Source organism: Eubalaena glacialis, chromosome 18 (genome assembly GCF_028564815.1).
Source record: "Eubalaena glacialis isolate mEubGla1 chromosome 18, mEubGla1.1.hap2.+ XY, whole genome shotgun sequence".
In the NCBI taxonomy this organism is placed as follows: domain Eukaryota; kingdom Metazoa; phylum Chordata; class Mammalia; order Artiodactyla; family Balaenidae; genus Eubalaena; species Eubalaena glacialis.
The window spans coordinates 52,936,411-52,954,029 of NC_083733.1; the positions used below are offsets into that span (position 1 = coordinate 52,936,411).

The following is a 17,619-nucleotide window of genomic DNA, read 5'->3' on the forward strand; positions in this document are numbered from 1 at the left end:
GCCCTGCACAGCCAAAACAATCTTGAAAAAGAAGAATAAAGTCGAAGGACTCACACTTCCCAACTTCAAATTTACTACAAAGCTACAGTAATTAAAACAGTATGGTACTGGCATAAGGGTAGACATATAGACCAATGTAATAGAATAGAAAACCCAGAAATAAACCCTTACATATACGGTCAATTGATTTTTGACAAGGGTGTCAAGATCAATTAGTGGGTAAAGGACAGTCTTTTCAACAAATGGTGATGGAAAAACTGGATAACCACATACAAAAGAATTAAGTTGGACCCTTACCTTATACCATATACAAAAAATAACTCAAAATTGATCAAAGACCTAACTTAAGAGCTAAAACTATTAAACTCTTAGAAGAAAACACTGGAGAAAATCTTTATGACCCTGGATATGGCAACATTTTCATAGATATGACACCAAAAGCACAGGCAACAAAAGAAAAAATAGATAAACTGAGCTTCATCAAATTAAGAACTTTTGTGAATCAAAGGACACTATCAAGAAAGTGAAAAGACAATCGACAGGACAGGAAAAAATATTTGCAAATTATATATCTGACGAGGGATTAATATTCAGAATATAAAAAGAACTACAATTCAACAGCAGAGAACAAAACAACGCAATTCAAAAATGGGCAAACGTTTGAATAGACATTTCTCCAAAGAAGATACACAAATGGCCAAGAAGTAGATGAAAAGATGCTCAATATCATTAGTCATTAGGGAAATGCAAATCAAAACCCTGATGAGATGCCACTTCACACCAACTAGGATGGCTATAATCAAGAAAACAGAAAAAAAACAAGTGTTGGTGAGGTGTGAACCCTTGTGCATTGCTGGTGGGAATACAAAAGGTGCATCAATATGGAAAACAAGTTGGCAATTCCTCAAGTTTAAAACTAGAACTACAATATGACCTAGTAATTCCACTCCTAGGTATATATCCAAAAGGATTGAAAACAAGTATCTGTACACCAATGTTCACAGCAGCGTTATTTACAATAACTAAAAGGTGGAAACAACTCAAGTATCTAACAGATAAATGGATACACATAATGTGGTATATACATAAAATGAAATACTATTTCAGCCATAAAAAGGACAGAAATTTTGATTGCTATATATGCTACAATGTGGATGGACCTTGAAAACATGTGTAGTGAAATAAGCCAGACACGGAAGACAAATGTCATATGATTCCACTTAAATGAGGTACCTAGAATAGGCAATTTGATAGAGAAAGAAAGTAGAAAAGAGGTTACCAGGTGCTGGGGGCAGGTGGGAATGGGGAATTATTGTTTAATAAGTACAGAGTCTATACTGGGGATGATGAAAAAGATTAGATAGTGGTGATGAGTACACAACCATGTGAATGTAATTACTGCCGCTAAATTGTATACTTGAAAATGGTTAAAATGATTACTATTATGGTATGTATACTTTACCACAACAAAAAGTGTGTGTGCGGGGTGGGGGGGGGGCGCGGGGGGGGATTTGACCTGGTTGAAATTTTATAAAAAGTGGTCAGGGAAGGTGTCACTGCAAAGATGACCTTTAAGTAAAGCCGTAAAGGAGGGGAGGATCAGGTGGCCATCTGAGGGACGGGTGTTCCCGCAGGGGAAGTAGTGAAGGCAAGGGGCCTGAAGTGAGAGGGTGAGAGGCACATTCCCGAACGCTGAGTTGGCCAGTTGAGTAAGCCAGGGGGACAGTGGTGACGTCACAGAGGGATCAGGCCACTTCCCAGTATTTTGATTTCTGCTGGGAGGGGGAGACACGGGAAGGTTTTGAGCAGAGGGTCGTGATCCAACTTGGGTTTTAACAGGATGCGGTCGAACAAAACATCCCTGGGCACGTAACCCGCCAGCCAGTAACCAGTTTGCGACCTCCGGGGAGACTCCTCAGAAGCTCCCAGAGTTCCCCAGGATGCACTTCCCCTAGCCGCCATCGGGGGACAGCAGAGCCGCGTAGAGCGCCTCGCGTTCCGGGTGCCTGGCCTCGCCCCACCCCGCCCTCGACGCAGGTGGCCCCGGTCCCTAGGAATCCTTAGGCGGAAACCTTCCCTAGTCCCGCGCCTCCGCTCGGCCCCTTTAAGAGCCATAGTTTCCAGAGGCCAGACCGGGGGTAATGAACGCCCGGGGGCCAAACCAAAAGTTAGGAATGGGGGGGGGGGAGGCGGAGAAAACGTCCAAAGTAGAACTACAACTTTTCCTGGGCCCCATTCCCCTCGGGCATCCCTAAGGAGGCAGACTTCCTTTCCGAAAACTTCTCTTGGTTCTTTATACCACCTAAGTGGAAGGCGCGAGAGGACCGCATCGCCTCAGACCAGCCGAACGCGAGGACCCCGAGGGCTAGTGGAAAAATCAAGCGCTAAGAACAAGCCTCTTCCAGCCCACGGCTCACTTAGACTCGCCCCTCCCCGCAGGGTGTACCTAGGCGGGTCCATCGCCAGGTGGGGAGAGGGGTGTGGGCAGAGAGGGAACAGGTGCGCGGTGGCGCCCGCCTCCCTCAACAGGTGAATCACCCCAGTTGAGTCTTGATTCTCGGTGATTCACACCCCGCTCGGCATGACCTGAGCAGGAGGGGGCCGGACGGGATCCCTAGTCTGCAGGCGCCCTCCCGGCAGGCTGGTCACTTGGTTCCGACCCTCGGGGCCGGAGCTCACCTGGGTCAGCCCACTTCCGGGGAGGGAGGTGGAGGAGCCCCTCCCCGCCGCCCACCCCCTAGCCCTGCCCTGTGTTCTCACCCTGTGTACCTGGGCCGATCCATTCCCCAGAGCCACGGGGGGTGGAGTGGCTCGGAGATCCACAGTGGGTCAAGCAAGTTTCTCCCCGAAAGCTGGAAGCGTGCTCTTCGTCCACGATGTTTCCTCTAGTTAAAATCCTAGAACAGGGTGGGCTTGGAATAGGAACAAGGAACGGAAGCAGGAAGGGGAGGAGCAGGCACCCCTCCCAGCCTTGGTGCGCGCCGCGCCCCCTACCCTCCCGGTACCTGGGAGGGGACGCGCGGGCCCGACGCGCCCAGACCGCCGAGATGGCGCCTGTGGCCCGCTGGCTTTTCTGGGGGCGGCTGGGCTCCTGCCCGGCCACCCCGGGCTGGGGCACGGTCGTCTTCGTGTGGCTCTTTCTCAGCACCTTGTGCACAGGTACGGAGAGCGGGGCCCCTGGTGCCGCGGAACGGCGGGAGGGCACTGTAGAAGGGCGATGGATGGAGTTCTACACTGCCCAGGAGGCGGGAGAACTGGGGGAGGGGGAGCGCAGAGACTAAGACCTCCTGATCCCCAAGGTCTCCGGAGATCCCTTGTGTGCCAGAGAGGAATTCCCTATACGTGCCTGAGAGCGCTCCCCCGCCCTTGTTCAGAGATAACAGGAAGTGAAACTCCCGGGACAGCGAATCCGGGAGCGGCAAGGAGAATGGGACCCTTTGTGGGGTAGGGGAGAAGGACCACCGATCACTGGGAAAGGCCGGGATGAGGGCTCGGTAGCCCGCCGAGATTTCTAAGTCTTGGGGTAACGGGGAGAAGGCACTTGAGGGTTGGAGTAGACGATTCCTAGGGGGAGAGATCAAGAAACAGCGCCCAGGCATTGGGTGGGTGCGGTATTGGAAACTCCCCACCCCCCAACCCAACCCCGTCCGAAGTATCTGTGCGTAAGAGTCTGGTGGAAGGGACTCACGGACTTGTTTGGAAACCATCTTTTGCTGTATCTGATGTTTGTTTGGGTGAGGGTATCAGAGGTACTTTATTTTTCAGCAAGCGCTTTTGGCGTGTTCATTTGAGGTGGTTTTGGGTGGGGTGAGGTGGGAGGCTGGTGGAGACATTACAGGGGGGCTTTAACTGTTGTATGCAAAGCAGTCCAAACAACTCCAAAATCCCCCCCTCCAAATTCACAGAACCTGGAGTAACTTGGAACACTTGGTGGTTGTTTTTGAAGGGGGGCCTTGAGCACTGTGGGCTTTGTGGGGGGCCATTTGGGCTTGCCTGTACAGGCCACAGAGAGGCCCTTTCCATGACAGAATGGCCAAGGGAAGAGGGAGCTGGGGCGGTTCAGAGGCCACACTCTGGGAAGAGGGGCGGACAGGATGTTCCAAGGCATCTGGCCATGTGACCTTGCACCGGCCACTTCAGCCCCCTGGGTCTATAAAACGGGCATGATTATCGGAGCCACCTCACCGGTCTTGGGGATTAAGGAACAATGTGTGCCAGGCGCTCTGTAAAACCGTACACTTGTAAATGTCAAGCTGGTGACAAGTAATGTCGCTCCTTCCTGCTGAAGCACCTCCTTGAGCTCACAGCGGTCCCTCTACTGACTCTCCTTGTCCTCAGCCCCTGCCGGCGCCATCCAGGTGACTGTGTCACAACCCTACCATGTGGTGATCCTATTCCAACCCGTGACCCTGCCCTGCACCTACCAGTCGACCACGACCCCCACGGCGCCCATCGTGATCTGGAAGTACAAGTCTTTCTGCCGGGACCGCATCGCTGATGCCTTCTCCCCAGCCAGTGTTGACAACCAGCTCAACGCCCAGCTGGCGGCTGGTAACCCGGGCTACAACCCCTATGTGGAGTGCCAGGACAGCGTACGCACCGTCAGGGTTGTGGCCACCAAACAGGGCAATGCCGTGACCCTGGGAGACTACTACCAGGGCCGGAGGATCACCATCACAGGAAGTACGTGGGGTGGGGAGGGGGGAAGGCAGGGGATGGGCTGGGGCTGGTTTGGGTGGTGGCGCCGGCTTCCTCATGCCCAACCTGGAGTCCCCACCTGGAAGCTCGTCAGCACCAGTGTCTGAAAGGATTGACGGAGGGATCCTTCCTTCTACCCATCCGTCCATCCCTTTATTTAACAGCAAAGATTTATTGAGCACCTAACATATACCAGGCACCGCTTGAGGCCTTGGATATACAGCAGTAGACAAAATCATCAAATCCCATCCCTCTTGGAGCTTGAATTCCAGTGAGGGAGACAAATAAGATAAACACAACACATACTATCAAGTGCTTGAAGATAAAGAAAAGTGGGTAATGGAGAGAGAGGCAGAGGTTCTATAACAATACTAGTAATATCAGCAATAATAAGTAGAATTTATATAAGTAACAACTCATAAAGAGCCTCCTGTGTGCTAGGCTCTAATCCAGGTTGACATGGATTAACTCATTTAGACCACAGTAATTGAGTGGGTAGATTCTGTTATTGTCATTTTACAAAGACCCAGAGAGGTAAAGTGACTTGCACAAGGTCACACAGCTGGTGGGATTATAAGTCAGACACTTTGGGTCTAGTCTTCAAGCTAGTAACCCCTTTGCTTGCCCAGGGAGTTCAGCAAAGAACTCACTGAGGAGGTAACAGGAGTGAACCGAAGGGGTGAGGGATTTTAATGGAGAAAGCCCACAACTTGCCAGGTGCTTTATGCCCACATTTTACATTCAGGACAGCTGAGGCACAGAGAGGTCAAGTAGCTTGTCTTGGTGCACAGCCAGTAAAGGGCTGGAGCTGGGATTTGAACTCAGGCAGCACTGAGAACCCTTGTCCTTCACCATAATGCTAGCTGCTGATAGGAGGTGCCTGTTGGAACCAGGTAAAGGGCAGTGGGGAAGCCGTTCATTCATTCATCCATTTATTTGGTATTTATGGGACATGTTCTAAGTGCCAGAAGCTATGGTAACCAGTGCTGGGGCTACAGGGGTGATCAGGTCAGCCAAGATCCCTGTCCTCAAGGAGGTGATGTTCTCGTGGGATGAGACAGGCAACAAACAAGCAGATAAAGAAAGAGTAAGAGAATTTCAGAGTGTGCTGCAAAGTGCTACAAAGAAAACAGACCTGGGTGATATGTGATCATGACTCGGGGCTCACCCCTTAAAACCGCTGCAAATGTGATTTGAAGAGGAACTGGGACTGCGCCCTAAAGAATCTAGCCGGCAGAGAGGAGGGTGATGGGCAGCAGTGGGTGAGGGACGAAGGCTCACCTGCTTCAACAAGGATTAGAGTTTCAATCATGGGCCTGGGGGCAGAGGAGGGAAGGGGGCATCCCTTTGCAGACTCCAAGAGACCAGGCCTTGGAGCACAGTCCTTCCCACCCTCTGTCTAGACCACGGGCAGGGACCCAGCGTGTCAGTCTTGTTTTGGGGAGGGACTGGCCCTGCTGGCTCTGAATTTCCGTGGGCAGCGAGCCCGAAGCATCCTGCTGTTCTTGTGGATAAACGGCTTCTTGCGGGTTCAACCTGTGTAGGCCCCTACCCCATAATCCGGGGACTTCTCCAGCCTGGACCAGGTTATGACCGGACAGCCCTGTCAGGACGGCTCCAGCCCTGAGAGTGCCCTTGAAGGTTGGCTGGAATTGTGCCCCGTTTGCTGAGTCCCAGAACTCAAGTGACCTTCAGGCTCTATCTGGGGCAGATTCTTCTTGCTCCAGAGGCCCCACAGGCCCAGGTCTTTCAAGTTGCCTTGACCTGGGCCCATGTTTGATATAGGCCATGATTTGTAAACATCCATTGTGTGTATGTCCTTTCAGGAAGCCCAGTAGCCATGGGAGCTTCCTCCATTTCAGCTTTGAGGATGGAGAAAAGCAGAGTTCCCTTTGGAATTCCTAGGGTCACCAACGGCCCACGTTTTAAAAGTGAAAGTCGTCCTGGGAAAACCAGAGCGGTGTCCCTCAGCTTGGGTGGGTCCCGCTTCCCCTTCTGTTCTTCCGTCCTTTGGGTGATGTGGGCGCCTGGATTGGGGCCCTGTTTCTACCTCTTCAGGCTGCTTGGGGCCCATGTGCCCCCCACTCAGTAGCGCTGGACCTGAGAGCCCATGGGACCCCCCTGAGATCACCAGGGCCGCCTCTGCTGTGTGCACATGAGGAACCAGAGGCCCAGGGAGGTGGAGGAAAGCCCAGCTCCCGTTCCCAAGTGGGGACCCGGCATTTTCTCCTTGCACCTAAAACAATTAGAGCAATGCCCAGCCCAGGTGATGTCAGGACCAGACATAGACTGGGAACAGGGTGCGCCTTGCAGGAAGGAGGTGGGCCCAGGCCTTAGAACTGATCAAAAGAAGCCGGAAAGTGATATTTTTCATGGGTTTTGAAAACACTGTGCAGGCCAAACAAAACGCATTGAGACCCAGATCCAGCCCACAGGAGCCCAGAGTTTAGCTTCTGGCCTAGGAGCTCTTGCTGGCCTAGGGGCTGCCTTCCTGCCCACCTCCGGCTTTGGGCGGGGCCCTGCTCTCGGGTTCTGGTTTTGGAGAGGCATTTTTAGAGTCTGATTTAAAGATAAAAGTGGAAAAAATGATGGGCCAAGAGGGTGTTATGGAGAATCTGGAGGATTTGGGAGAATGTAGGTTAGAGTTTTAGGATGATTCCATGAAAGAACATAAGCAGAGGGACCCAGCACATAGTAAGAGATCAATAACTGGGGGCTGGATACGTGACCACGAAGGGGAGTGTCTGCGCCCAAGGTCACCCTACCTTTCGGGTCACTTAAACTCCACACGGTCCCCACCTCCACAACAGAGGCACTTCCTGTCTGCCTTCGATACTGCTTACCACCATCTGATCCTCGATATGTTTAAATTTTTTATTTGTCTCTCTTTCCCAGTTAGGATCTGAGCCATGTAAGGACAGGGGTTCATACCTGTCCTCTATAGCAGTGGTTCTCAAACATGTGGGTCTTAGGGCCTCTTTACACTCTTAATTACTGAGGTCCTCAAAGAGCTTTGTTTTTACAGCTAGAAAACTGAGATTAAAAAAAATTTTTTTAATGATGATAATAAACTCTATAGATTAGTATAAATAACATACTTTTATGAAAAAATAACCATATTTTCCAAATGAAAAACTTGAATGAAAATGTATGGCATTGCTTTTATATTTTTGCACATCTCCTTAAAGTCTGGCCGAATAGAAGCTGGATTCTCAAAGCTGCTTCTGCATTCAATGTATTGTGATAACACACACATGTAGCCTCTTGAAAGCTCCACACTACACTCATGAGATTAAGTGAAAAAGGCAGATACCTTACTGTTATTACAAAAATAACTTTGACCTCAGGGATCCCCTGCAAAGGTCTTGGGGAACCCCAGGTCCCACAGATCACACTTTGAGAACTGTTGCTCTTTAGTATACCAGGTGCCTCATTTACTGCCTGGAACATCATCAGATGCATTCAATAATCGTGTGTCACATATCGAATGACTGTATCAAGCGCCTATTCGAATATAGCCACATGCCCGGAACACTAAGGAAGGTCAGCATGAGGAGGGAAGGGGTTCATTTCCAGATCCTGGCCAGGCCCTGGGGGACTCAGCAGTGACCAAGACAGACCAGGTTCTGCTTGCCTGGAGCCCGCTTTCTCCTGGGGATGGGATCACGGCCAGTCAGCCCCTAAGCTGGCTGATATAATTAGGCAGAGTCTGGCAGGGGAGCTGTGCCAGCAGGATGGAACCAGCCCTCTGAGGGTCCGAGAACACAGAGCCAGGCAGAGGGACAGCAGGAGCACAGGCTGAGGCAGTTGTGAGCCCAGCATGTGGGGGGACGGTGAGGCGGCCAGTGTGTCTGGAGTCTCGTGAGTGAAGGACAGTGGGAGGGATGAGGCTGGGGTGGTGACCAGTGGCCGTGTCACTGCAAGGGCCTTGTGAGCCAGGGTAAGGTGTTTGGAATGGTGTAGATAGACCTTGAGAGGAGGCTTTTCTATGGATGTGAGGTCTTCCTTCCAAAGAATGAAGGAGGCTCTGGTTCTTTCATTCCTTTGGCAATTGACTGATGCCCAGGTGCTGTGGACTGGGGCGCATGCAGTGGCTGCCCTCGGAACTGTCCTGGGGAGGGGCAGGGGGTCCATGGGGCAAGGTGGTAGGCAGGTCCGAGGGAGCCAGAGAGCCAGAGCAGCTGGGGAGAAAGGCTGTGGGCCTCTGGGGGTGCTGTCTCTGGCCTGTTCCTACCTCCTGTCCTCCAGGGGCCTAAGGTGGAGTTGCCTGTGAGCCCCACCTCACACCCTGTCCCGCCCTGGTCCCTGGTGAATGGCTGGAGGGATTTAACTAATTAGGGCCTGAGGAGCAGAGAGGAAACCGGATGTGCGGAAACTCTTTTCTGGTGTAATTAACAGGCTCCTTGCCCAGGGCTGCTTCACTGAGCGTCCCCAAGCCCTGGGCCTGACCTGGAAGCGGCGTGCCGATGGTGGCCAGAGGACGAGGGAACTGGTCTAAGTGTCTCCCTCACATCCCCGCCTTCTCATGCCTGGGCGGCTCCTGATTCCTGGAATCTTTGCCTCCTTATCCAGGACCCAGGCCCCTGGGTCTGCACTAGGCTCTGTGGTGGGTCGTGTCGGGGAGTCGACTTTTGCTTTGGGACGTGGGACAGAGGAAGGCGTAAGTCTGAAGTGCTGGCTCTGGAGTCAGACCGTCCCAGCCCCGCCACCCCGGTTTTTGCCACAGTTGTACGGCTCATCAGTAATTTCACCAGACCTCTTTTCTCTACAAGACAGGGAAGATAACAGCGCCACCTGACAGCCTTCTCGAAATTCCCCGCGTTAAGTGTTTAGAACCGAGCCTAAGAGGTCGCGTGCCCTTGGTATGAGTGATTCAATTTTCACTCGTCCGTCTGCAGCCCCCTTCCCCACGTGCTCATGGCGGGGGCTGCAGGCATCAGGCACCCCTCCCCCGAGGTGCCCTCACACGTCTCCTCCTGACGCAGATGCTGACCTGACCTTTGACCAGACGGCTTGGGGGGACAGCGGTGTGTACTACTGCTCTGTGGTCTCAGCCCAGGACCTCCAGGGGAACAACGAGGCCTACGCAGAGCTCATCGTCCTCGGTGAGTGGGCTGGGCCCTGAGGGACGGGGTCAGGGGCTTCTTCTGCCACTGCTGTATCTCTGCTCTCTGCCCTCTGGCTCACTCTCTGGGCTCTGTTGCCTGCTCTGTTCTCCCCTCACGGCACCACCAGTCACTTGGGCTTATTTGTGCCCTGCACCCCAGGCAGGGTAGGGACCCCTCGCCCGCCACAACATTTCAAATAAGCCAGAGCCAAACTAAGAGTGGAGAGAAATGGGGACTCTAACTCTTCCCAGTCTCAGTTTTTAAAAATACAGAAACGGTTAGAGTTGATGGGCAGTGAGCGAGGAGGGTTGATGGCGTATGTAATTGAGAGGAGGCTTCTGCCCCACCCCCAGGGCCACCTGTCACCCCGGAGTCCCTTGCCAGAGCACGGGAACCTGGCCCTCTGCCCTGCTGGGATGGCACCGTGTGGCTTGCATAGTTAGTGCTCCCCTTAAGCTTGGCTGCCTCTACAAGCTGAGGGGCAGGCTGGGGTACCCGCCAGCAGCCCCCGCCCGGCTGTGAGGCCCCCCCCGCCATGTGTGGAAGGCATGCTGCCGTTAGCCAGATGCTCTGTTCTCAGCGGACACATATAGTCTCACGTGGTGTGTGCTATATGTGAGATGCTGCCAGGTCGCACGTTGCCATCATCCCATGCATGATGCAAGGTAACGCATGTGTGAACGAGCACACGATGGGGGAGCACGCTCCAGGGTGCTCAGATCATGCAACAGGGTTCATGTCTGGGTGACAGAATGCATGCACCAGTGACCCGGAGAACTCTGTGTGTTCTTTGGTAAAATGCACAATCTACATCAGCGTGTCTCAAGTTTAGTCGTAGGACCCACTTACACTCTAAAAGATTATTGAGGATCTCAAAGAAGTTTTGTTTAAGTTTTTGTGGGTTATATTTATAGTTGTTTAACATATTAGAAATTGAATCTGGCACACAAGCACACAGTCCATTACCATCAGAGCAAATGACATCATCACATGTGATGGAGCCTGTGGAAAGCTCCCCTGCCTGCACCTCTACTGGCGAAGGAGAGTGAGAAGGGCAAACAATGGCTTAGTGTTATCAGGAGAGCGGCTTGGCCTCCCAGACAGGACCACACTTTGAGAACCGCTGGTTTACATGCTAGAACCTTCTCCTGGGGGCAGGTGGCATGGGGTGCTGAGCTCTGGATAGAGCTTTGTTGGTGTACAGCCGGGTGTGCAGATGCCCCTGAGATACAGCACTCGCGGGGCACAGAGTGCCGGGCGGCACCTAAAGGAGGCACTAGCTATGCCATGAAACTTGCATAGGGGACCCTAGTGGGCAGAGAACCAGGGCCATACTGTGACTTTTATGGGTTGTAGGCACTTTCGCCTTCAAGGGCCTCTTCCTCTGGATTAAAAAACAAAATTATATTTTATGATTGTGTTGTTATAAAGACAAGTCATTGTTACATATTCAGTATTGTCATATTTTTTTCTTCAGATTTTAAAATAAAACATTTTCATGGGCCCTAGCATACTGTGCCTCTTGTGCCTGGGGGAACAGGGACTGCCCCACTCACCTGGGATGGAACCCTTTGGGGCGATAGGACCCGTGTTTGTGGAAGAGATGGAGTCCCAAACTGAGGTCGATCCTTCAGAACCCATGGGATATATCCTGGAACCCTTCTGGGCAATAGAATCCCCCGTGGCGGGAGAGAGTGAGTGAATTACGTGATGGAAATCTGGAAAACAGCACCCACGTAGGATGGGGGGATGGGGGCAGGAACCACATGCTAGGACCCTCCTAGTCCACCGACCCCACCTCTTCTGCAGGGCATACCTCCACCCTGATGACCCCGGAGCCGGGCTTCAGGGCAGGGGCAGCATAATCTGTCTCTCTTTTGTCCCTCCAGGCAGGACCTCTGGGGTGGCTGAGCTCTTACCCGGTTTTCAGGCGGGGCCCATGGAAGGTAGGGGGGGTGGAGTCCCCCATGCACCACTTACCACTTCTGTCCAAGTATTCTTCCCCCCCGAAATGCCGCTCGCTCAGACCCCACTAATAACGCCACCTGACTCCGGCTCCGCGGCATCTAGTGACCTGGCTCTGGGCTGTGGGGTGGGCTGGGCTCGCTGACGAGGGCCCTGGGGTGTAGGCAGGGGGCTCCTGTGACTGGTGCCTGCAGTGCTCTTTTGGGGGTCGGGATCTGGGCAGCTGGCTGTCTGTCCCCTCTCAAGGCTACAGCCTATCTTGCTCTGGCCGGGTCGCCTTGCGTTCACTGCCTTGTCCAGATGAGCCTGGGGCGAGTTCCCTAACTTTGGGGCCGGCCTGGGTTGTAGAGGAGCGGGCGTCCCTCTGCAGCTGCGCCCCAGCCCCTGGTGTGGAGACTCCAGCGAGGGCTGCAGCTTCCCGGAGAGCTCTGCAGATGGCCCCTGCCCCACCCTCACTCCGCACGGCCCCCGGTGCCCGCACCCCTGTCCCCTCCCCGGCCTCCCAGCTCAGGGCCGGCTCTTGTCTCTCCGCAGACTGGCTGTTCGTGGTCGTGGTCTGCCTGGCTGCCTTCCTCGTCTTCCTCCTGCTGGGCATCTGCTGGTGTCAGTGCTGCCCCCACACTTGCTGCTGTTACGTCAGGTGCCCCTGCTGCCCCGAAAAGTGCTGCTGCCCAGAGGCCCGTAAGTGCCCCTCGCCCCTCGCGTGTCCGCCCCCGCCTGGCCTCCCTCCTGGGCCCAAGGAGAGGACGTGGCCGTCTGCCTGCCTCCCGGGACGGTGCCACTCACTGGTCTGGAGGTTTCTGACCCTGAGGCATGTGGGTTCTCAGCTCCCCGACCCGCGCCCCCTGCATTGGAAGGCAAAGTCTTAACCACTGGACCACCAGGGAAGTCCCGGTCTGGAGGTTTTGAGGGGAGCAATTTGGGAGAAAGTGGGCCAAGGAGGACCTGCTGTTTTAGATTATCATTTACATACTTCAGTTCTTCACTTATTTTTTACTTTTCATTTATTTTGAGTCTTTCCTTTTGAAAGTATAATTTATGCACGTGGTAAAAAAAAAAAAAAAAAAAATTCAAATAGTACAAAACATTATTCACCGGAAAGTAAAACTCCCTTTAAAAATGAAATCTTGGGGACTTCCCTGGCGGTCCAATGGTTAAGACTCCACGCTTCCACTGTCGGGGGCACATGTTTGATCCCTGGTTGGGGAACTAAGATCCCACATGACACGTGGGGTGGCCAAAAAAAATAAAAATAAAAAAATAAAAACAAAATCTAAGTGAAGAAGGTGAGAAACCAAACAAGGTTTACAGCCCCAGCAAATTTAAGCATCTTTTAACAACCCACATCCACACAAGCACTCCGGATTTCCCACGGATGCCGTTTCAGGACACATCCAGTGCCTCAGAGTGGGTACCTGCAGGCCTGGGATTAGACGTGGGACCAGAGATGGAGGGAGAAGCAGCAAACAAAACGGGGGTGGAAAGGAAGAGAGAGTCTCCCTCCTCCAGCTGCCCCATTCCCCTTCCTCAGGGACCTCAGCACTGCCGGTTCCCTGGTTGCCTTCCAGAGAGCATCTGGGTGAACCGGCACCTGTGCACTCAGTTGTTGGGAAGTTCGCATGACTATTTTCATCAACTCTGACATGGAAGTTTACACTGGCTACTTTCTTATATTCAGACATATCTGCTCTCTTGTTCCTTGTATTGAAAGTGGGCCATGAAAGCATACTTCCCTACTAGTTCTTAGTGAGGACACCTCACCTTTTCCTTCATCATTGTCAAGTTCACCATATCTTTAGTTGATGAACAGATGATGTTGGTAGATAGAAATAAATAACTTTACGTGTTAGGAGCACCTAGACTATGGGAGACCAAAAGAGGGACAGACTTGCCCCTCTCCTGGCACCTGCTGATTTCTAGGCCAAGGTGGTGGAAAGAATTACCCATGTAGCTCAGATGGCTGTGTGTTGGCCTCCTCATATTTAAGGTTTCCACGTGCCATAACGCCAGTGTAATATGGTCCAGGTAAAATCATAGGCAGTCGTTGCAAGCTTGGGCAGGTGGAGGTTTGAGGCCTGGCTGGACACCTTACCTGTTGGGAAGCCCAGTGAATGACCTCCCCTCTCAGCCCCAGTTTCCTCCTCTGTAAAATGGGGCCATGGTAGAGCCCGCTGTACAGGGTGAGTTGGGATCCGGTGACCTGGTGTGTCCCGCATTAACTGCGGGGCTTGGCCTACATAGAGTGTTCCCCGCCCACTAGCTGTTGGACATTGCTGCTGTCAGCGTTGGTAAATCAGAGCCCTGCCACTCACACCACGTGACCTCAGACGAGCCGCTGGTTTCCTTCTCTGCAAGGTCCCGCCATCACGGGCGCGTCGTGAGCATCAAGGGAGCACTGTGAATGCAGGCCCAGCACGGGGCCGCGTCTCAGTCCATGCTGGCTAACTTTACGGTCACTGAACTCAGCGGTGGGCAACCTGCTTCATCGCGGCCCTGAAAAAAGAAATCCACTGCTCTCTGGAGGCCCGTGCTGGCCATCCCCTCTCCCTCTCATCATTTTTAGTGAGAGCTTCTTGCTTACTGCTCGGGCGGTGGGTGTTGGTCATTTCACAGGTCGGGTGGAATCCCCAAGGGCTGCAAACAAGTTCGCAGTTACCCCACTAATTAAGGCTGGGACCAGGACTGCAAATGCCAGTCCCAGGGCCCCATTTCCTCCATCCTGAGACCCTGTTACCCCAAACCGAGGTCCCATTAACTCCCTGCCGGAGGCCCTGTTGTTTCTGTCACAGCCACAGTCCTGCCGAGCTGTCCTGGAGCAGCATCTCCCACAGTTAAATATAAAAGGGCACATCAGCTGAGCCGCTGAAGGGCTTCTTCGGGGCTGGGTGGGGTGGGGCTGAGCACTGAGCCTTCTGCTTCCCAACTGAATCAGAGGTGAAGGGAGCTTTCTGAGCCCATCTCCCCACTCCATCTTCCTGCTGGAGTCCCGGGGAGGAAGTGACTTGCCCAGGCCCATGACTTTTGCCTCAAAGCAGCCACCAGAACCCAACCTCTTGCCTGGGGAGGAAGGTGGCAGGGAGAGGAGGAGGATTTGCCCTTGAGCTGTCAAGCCTAGAACCAGGCGGGGGCGGGGTGGGTGCAGCCCCCAGGTGGGAAACACTACAGGAGACGCTTTGCTGCTTGGCTGAGGCTCCCAAGCTCCTGCCTCAGACTGAGTCCCATCACATTTGGGTCTGCAAGACCCTGTGGGGAGGACCGAGCAGGCATGAGAGCGGAGCAGGCGTGGGATTCCCCCCGCAAGATGATCCATTTTTCTAAAGCAAGGGCTCAGCTGCCAAAGGGAATACTTGTTTTCCGGCTTGTGGGCTTTATCTATAGGGCGCCTCTGCTGCTGTTGCTCTGTAGGAATGTAGGTCCAGGGTGGCCGTACCTTGTGATAAACTGGCAGGAGAGTTTGATGTAAAACCTTGTCAGATGTTGGCAAACCATCGAACTGTCAAACAAAACATACTGGCCTACCAGATCAGGGCCGCCGGCTGCCAATATGCACCCCCCATCCTGAAACTTCTGTGAGGAATGGCACAGGAGGTGTGGACTCAATGAAGCTGATGTCCCCTAACCTCAGGGACCCTGCAGAAACCAACCAAGCACCTAGGGAAGCTCCTCAGCCTGGGGAGGGGGGCGGGACGGGGGGAGGTGGGGTGGGAAGAAGGCATGTGGCCCCTGGGGGCCTTCTCATGCTATGTGTGTCCTCCCCAGTGTATGCTGCAGGCAAAGCTGCCACCTCAGGCGTCCCAAGCATCTACGCCCCCAGCACCTATGCCCACCTCTCCCCTGCCAAGACCCCAGCCATGATTCCCATGGGCCCTCTGTACAACGGGTACTCTGGAGACTTCGACAGGAATAGCTCAGGTGAGGTCGGGGGGAGCCAGGAGCAGCTGGGGCAGGGGGTAGGCTGGGTATTTGGCCATTAAGGGGTCTGGGGCTGGATGGGGGGATTGGGGGCAGAGGAGAGGGGGCTGGGAATGCAGGGTTTTGCTCCTGACAGCCAGTCTCCCCCAGTTGGTGGCCACAGCTCCCAGGTACCCCTGCTTCGTGACACAGACAGCAACGTGACCTCTGGTGAGAACCAATCCTTATGAGGTTGGACATGCCTATAGGGGAGGGGGCTGGGTCAGCATCCAACCTCCCGAACTGATCACCTCCAACTCCTGTCCCTAGAAATCCGTAGTGGCTATAGGATTCAGGCCAACCAGCAGGACGACTCCATGCGGGTCCTGTACTACATGGAGAAGGAGCTGGCCAACTTTGACTCTTCTCGACCTGGTCCCCCAAATGGCCGTGTAGAGCGAGGTGAGGAGCCTTGGGGTCTGAGGGATTCTTGTGGGGGTTGGGGGAAACATGTCTCCCTGATACCTGCTCCAAATTCTGGACACAATCCCTCATTCCCTACCATGGCCACAGTGAAGTGTATGATCATCACGAAACAGATGAAAAGCCTAGGGCCCCCTTGAGAGTATATGAGCCAAGTGGGTGACATTGCTGGACCACAGGGCTCCTGACATTAGGTCCTGACGTCCTCCTACCAGTGACACCTTCCTTCCCACAGCCATGAGTGAAGTCACCTCCCTCCATGAGGACGACTGGAGATCCCGGCCTTCCCGGGGCCCTGCCCTCACCCCAATCCGGGATGAGGAATGGGGTCACCACTCCCCGCGGAGTTCGAGGAGGTGGGAACAAGAGCCCCCCCTGGACCGGCCAGGGAGTGGCTGGGGGGCCGGGCGGCCCCGAGCCCGTTCTGTGGATGCTCTAGATGACCTCCCCCGGCCCGGCTCCGCTGAATCAGGGAGGTCTCCCCCAAGTAGTGGGAGGAGAGGCCGGGCCTGTGCACCCCCCCGAAGCCGCAGCCGTGATGACCTCTACGACCAAGACCAAGATGACTCAAGGCACTTCCCACACTCCCGGGATCCCTACTATGATGACTTCAGGTCTAGAGGCCGCCCTCATGCGGACCCTAGGGCCCGCTACCACCCCTCCCGGGACCCTCCAGATGATGGCTCCAGGTCTGGGGACCCCCAATATGATGGGGAGCTACTAGAAGAGGCCTTGAGGAAAAAGCGGCCAGCGGAGAGAAGGAGACCTTACAGGGAGGAAGAAGAGGAAGGCTACCACCCTCCGGCGCCTCCCCCTTACTCTGAGACTGACTCCCAGGCCTCACGGGAGCGGAGGCTTAAGAAGGTGAGTGGACGGCCCTACCTGGCTCTTAAGAGCCTTCCTGGACCTTCTTCTCCAGTCCTCTCCAGCTCACATCCTTCTTTCTTTTTCCTTTGCAGAACTTGGGCCTGAGTCGGGAAAGTTTAGTCGTCTGATCTCAACGTTTTGTATGTAACTTTTGTACTTTTTTTAAAATTTGAGGAATTACTGATGATCTTCTTCTCCTAAGACTAATAAAACTTATGATCACAAGTCCTAAGTCTGGAGGGAAGCGTTTGTTTTGCTGCGCGAGGTGGGGAGCCCGGACAGCTGCTGTGTGTGTCTGCAAAAGGCCGCATGTCCAGTTCTCTCTTGGGACTTGCGTCCTGATCCAGGAGGAAAGGAGCGACTCTGCCTTCTCCGTCTCTCGGCGGCCAAGAATACGTGCCCCACGCTGGCTCCGCCCCGCCCAGACGTGCGCGCCCCCGGCCCCGCCCAGACGTGCGCATGCGCCTCGGGCCCCCGCCTTCGCGCACCTCCGCGCGGCCGCCGGGGGCGCGCGTGCGCGCTCCTCTCCCCTTCCACCCCATCCACCCCTCCCCCCCCGACCTACTTTTCTGTCTCCAAACCCCGCCGCCTGCCTCGTTCCCGGCGA

At 54.0% G+C, this 17,619-nt stretch overlaps 1 protein-coding gene across 2 annotated transcripts; it reads left to right on the forward strand.

Moving 5' to 3' along the window:
- Positions 1 to 2,770: 2,770 nt before the first annotated feature.
- LSR (lipolysis stimulated lipoprotein receptor) lies at positions 2,771 to 17,244 on the forward strand. 2 transcript variants are annotated; one of them, XM_061174078.1, is made up of 10 exons: positions 2,771 to 3,159; positions 4,339 to 4,683; positions 9,684 to 9,803; positions 11,696 to 11,752; positions 12,306 to 12,452; positions 15,531 to 15,683; positions 15,834 to 15,893; positions 15,993 to 16,124; positions 16,381 to 17,009; positions 17,105 to 17,244. In XM_061174078.1, the coding sequence occupies exons 1-10, from the start codon at positions 2,877 to 2,879 to the stop codon at positions 17,138 to 17,140; spliced, it is 1,962 nt and encodes a 653-aa protein (XP_061030061.1). In that variant the 5' UTR covers positions 2,771 to 2,876; the 3' UTR covers positions 17,141 to 17,244. The 2 variants fall into 2 exon arrangements, with proteins under 2 accessions (XP_061030061.1, XP_061030062.1); XM_061174079.1 differs by lacking the exon at positions 11,696 to 11,752 and having other exon boundaries at positions 2,773 to 3,159.
- Positions 17,245 to 17,619: the final 375 nt, after the last annotated feature.

Coding starts and splice junctions, on each gene's coding strand:
- LSR (XM_061174078.1), top strand. CDS start 2,877: ATGTTTCCTCTAGTTAAAATCCTAGAACAGGGTGGGCTTGGAATAGGA. Junction 4,684..9,683: donor GAGGATCACCATCACAGGAA/GTACGTGGGGTG, acceptor CTCCTGACGCAG/ATGCTGACCTGACCTTTGAC. Junction 11,753..12,305: donor TCAGGCGGGGCCCATGGAAG/GTAGGGGGGGTG, acceptor GTCTCTCCGCAG/ACTGGCTGTTCGTGGTCGTG.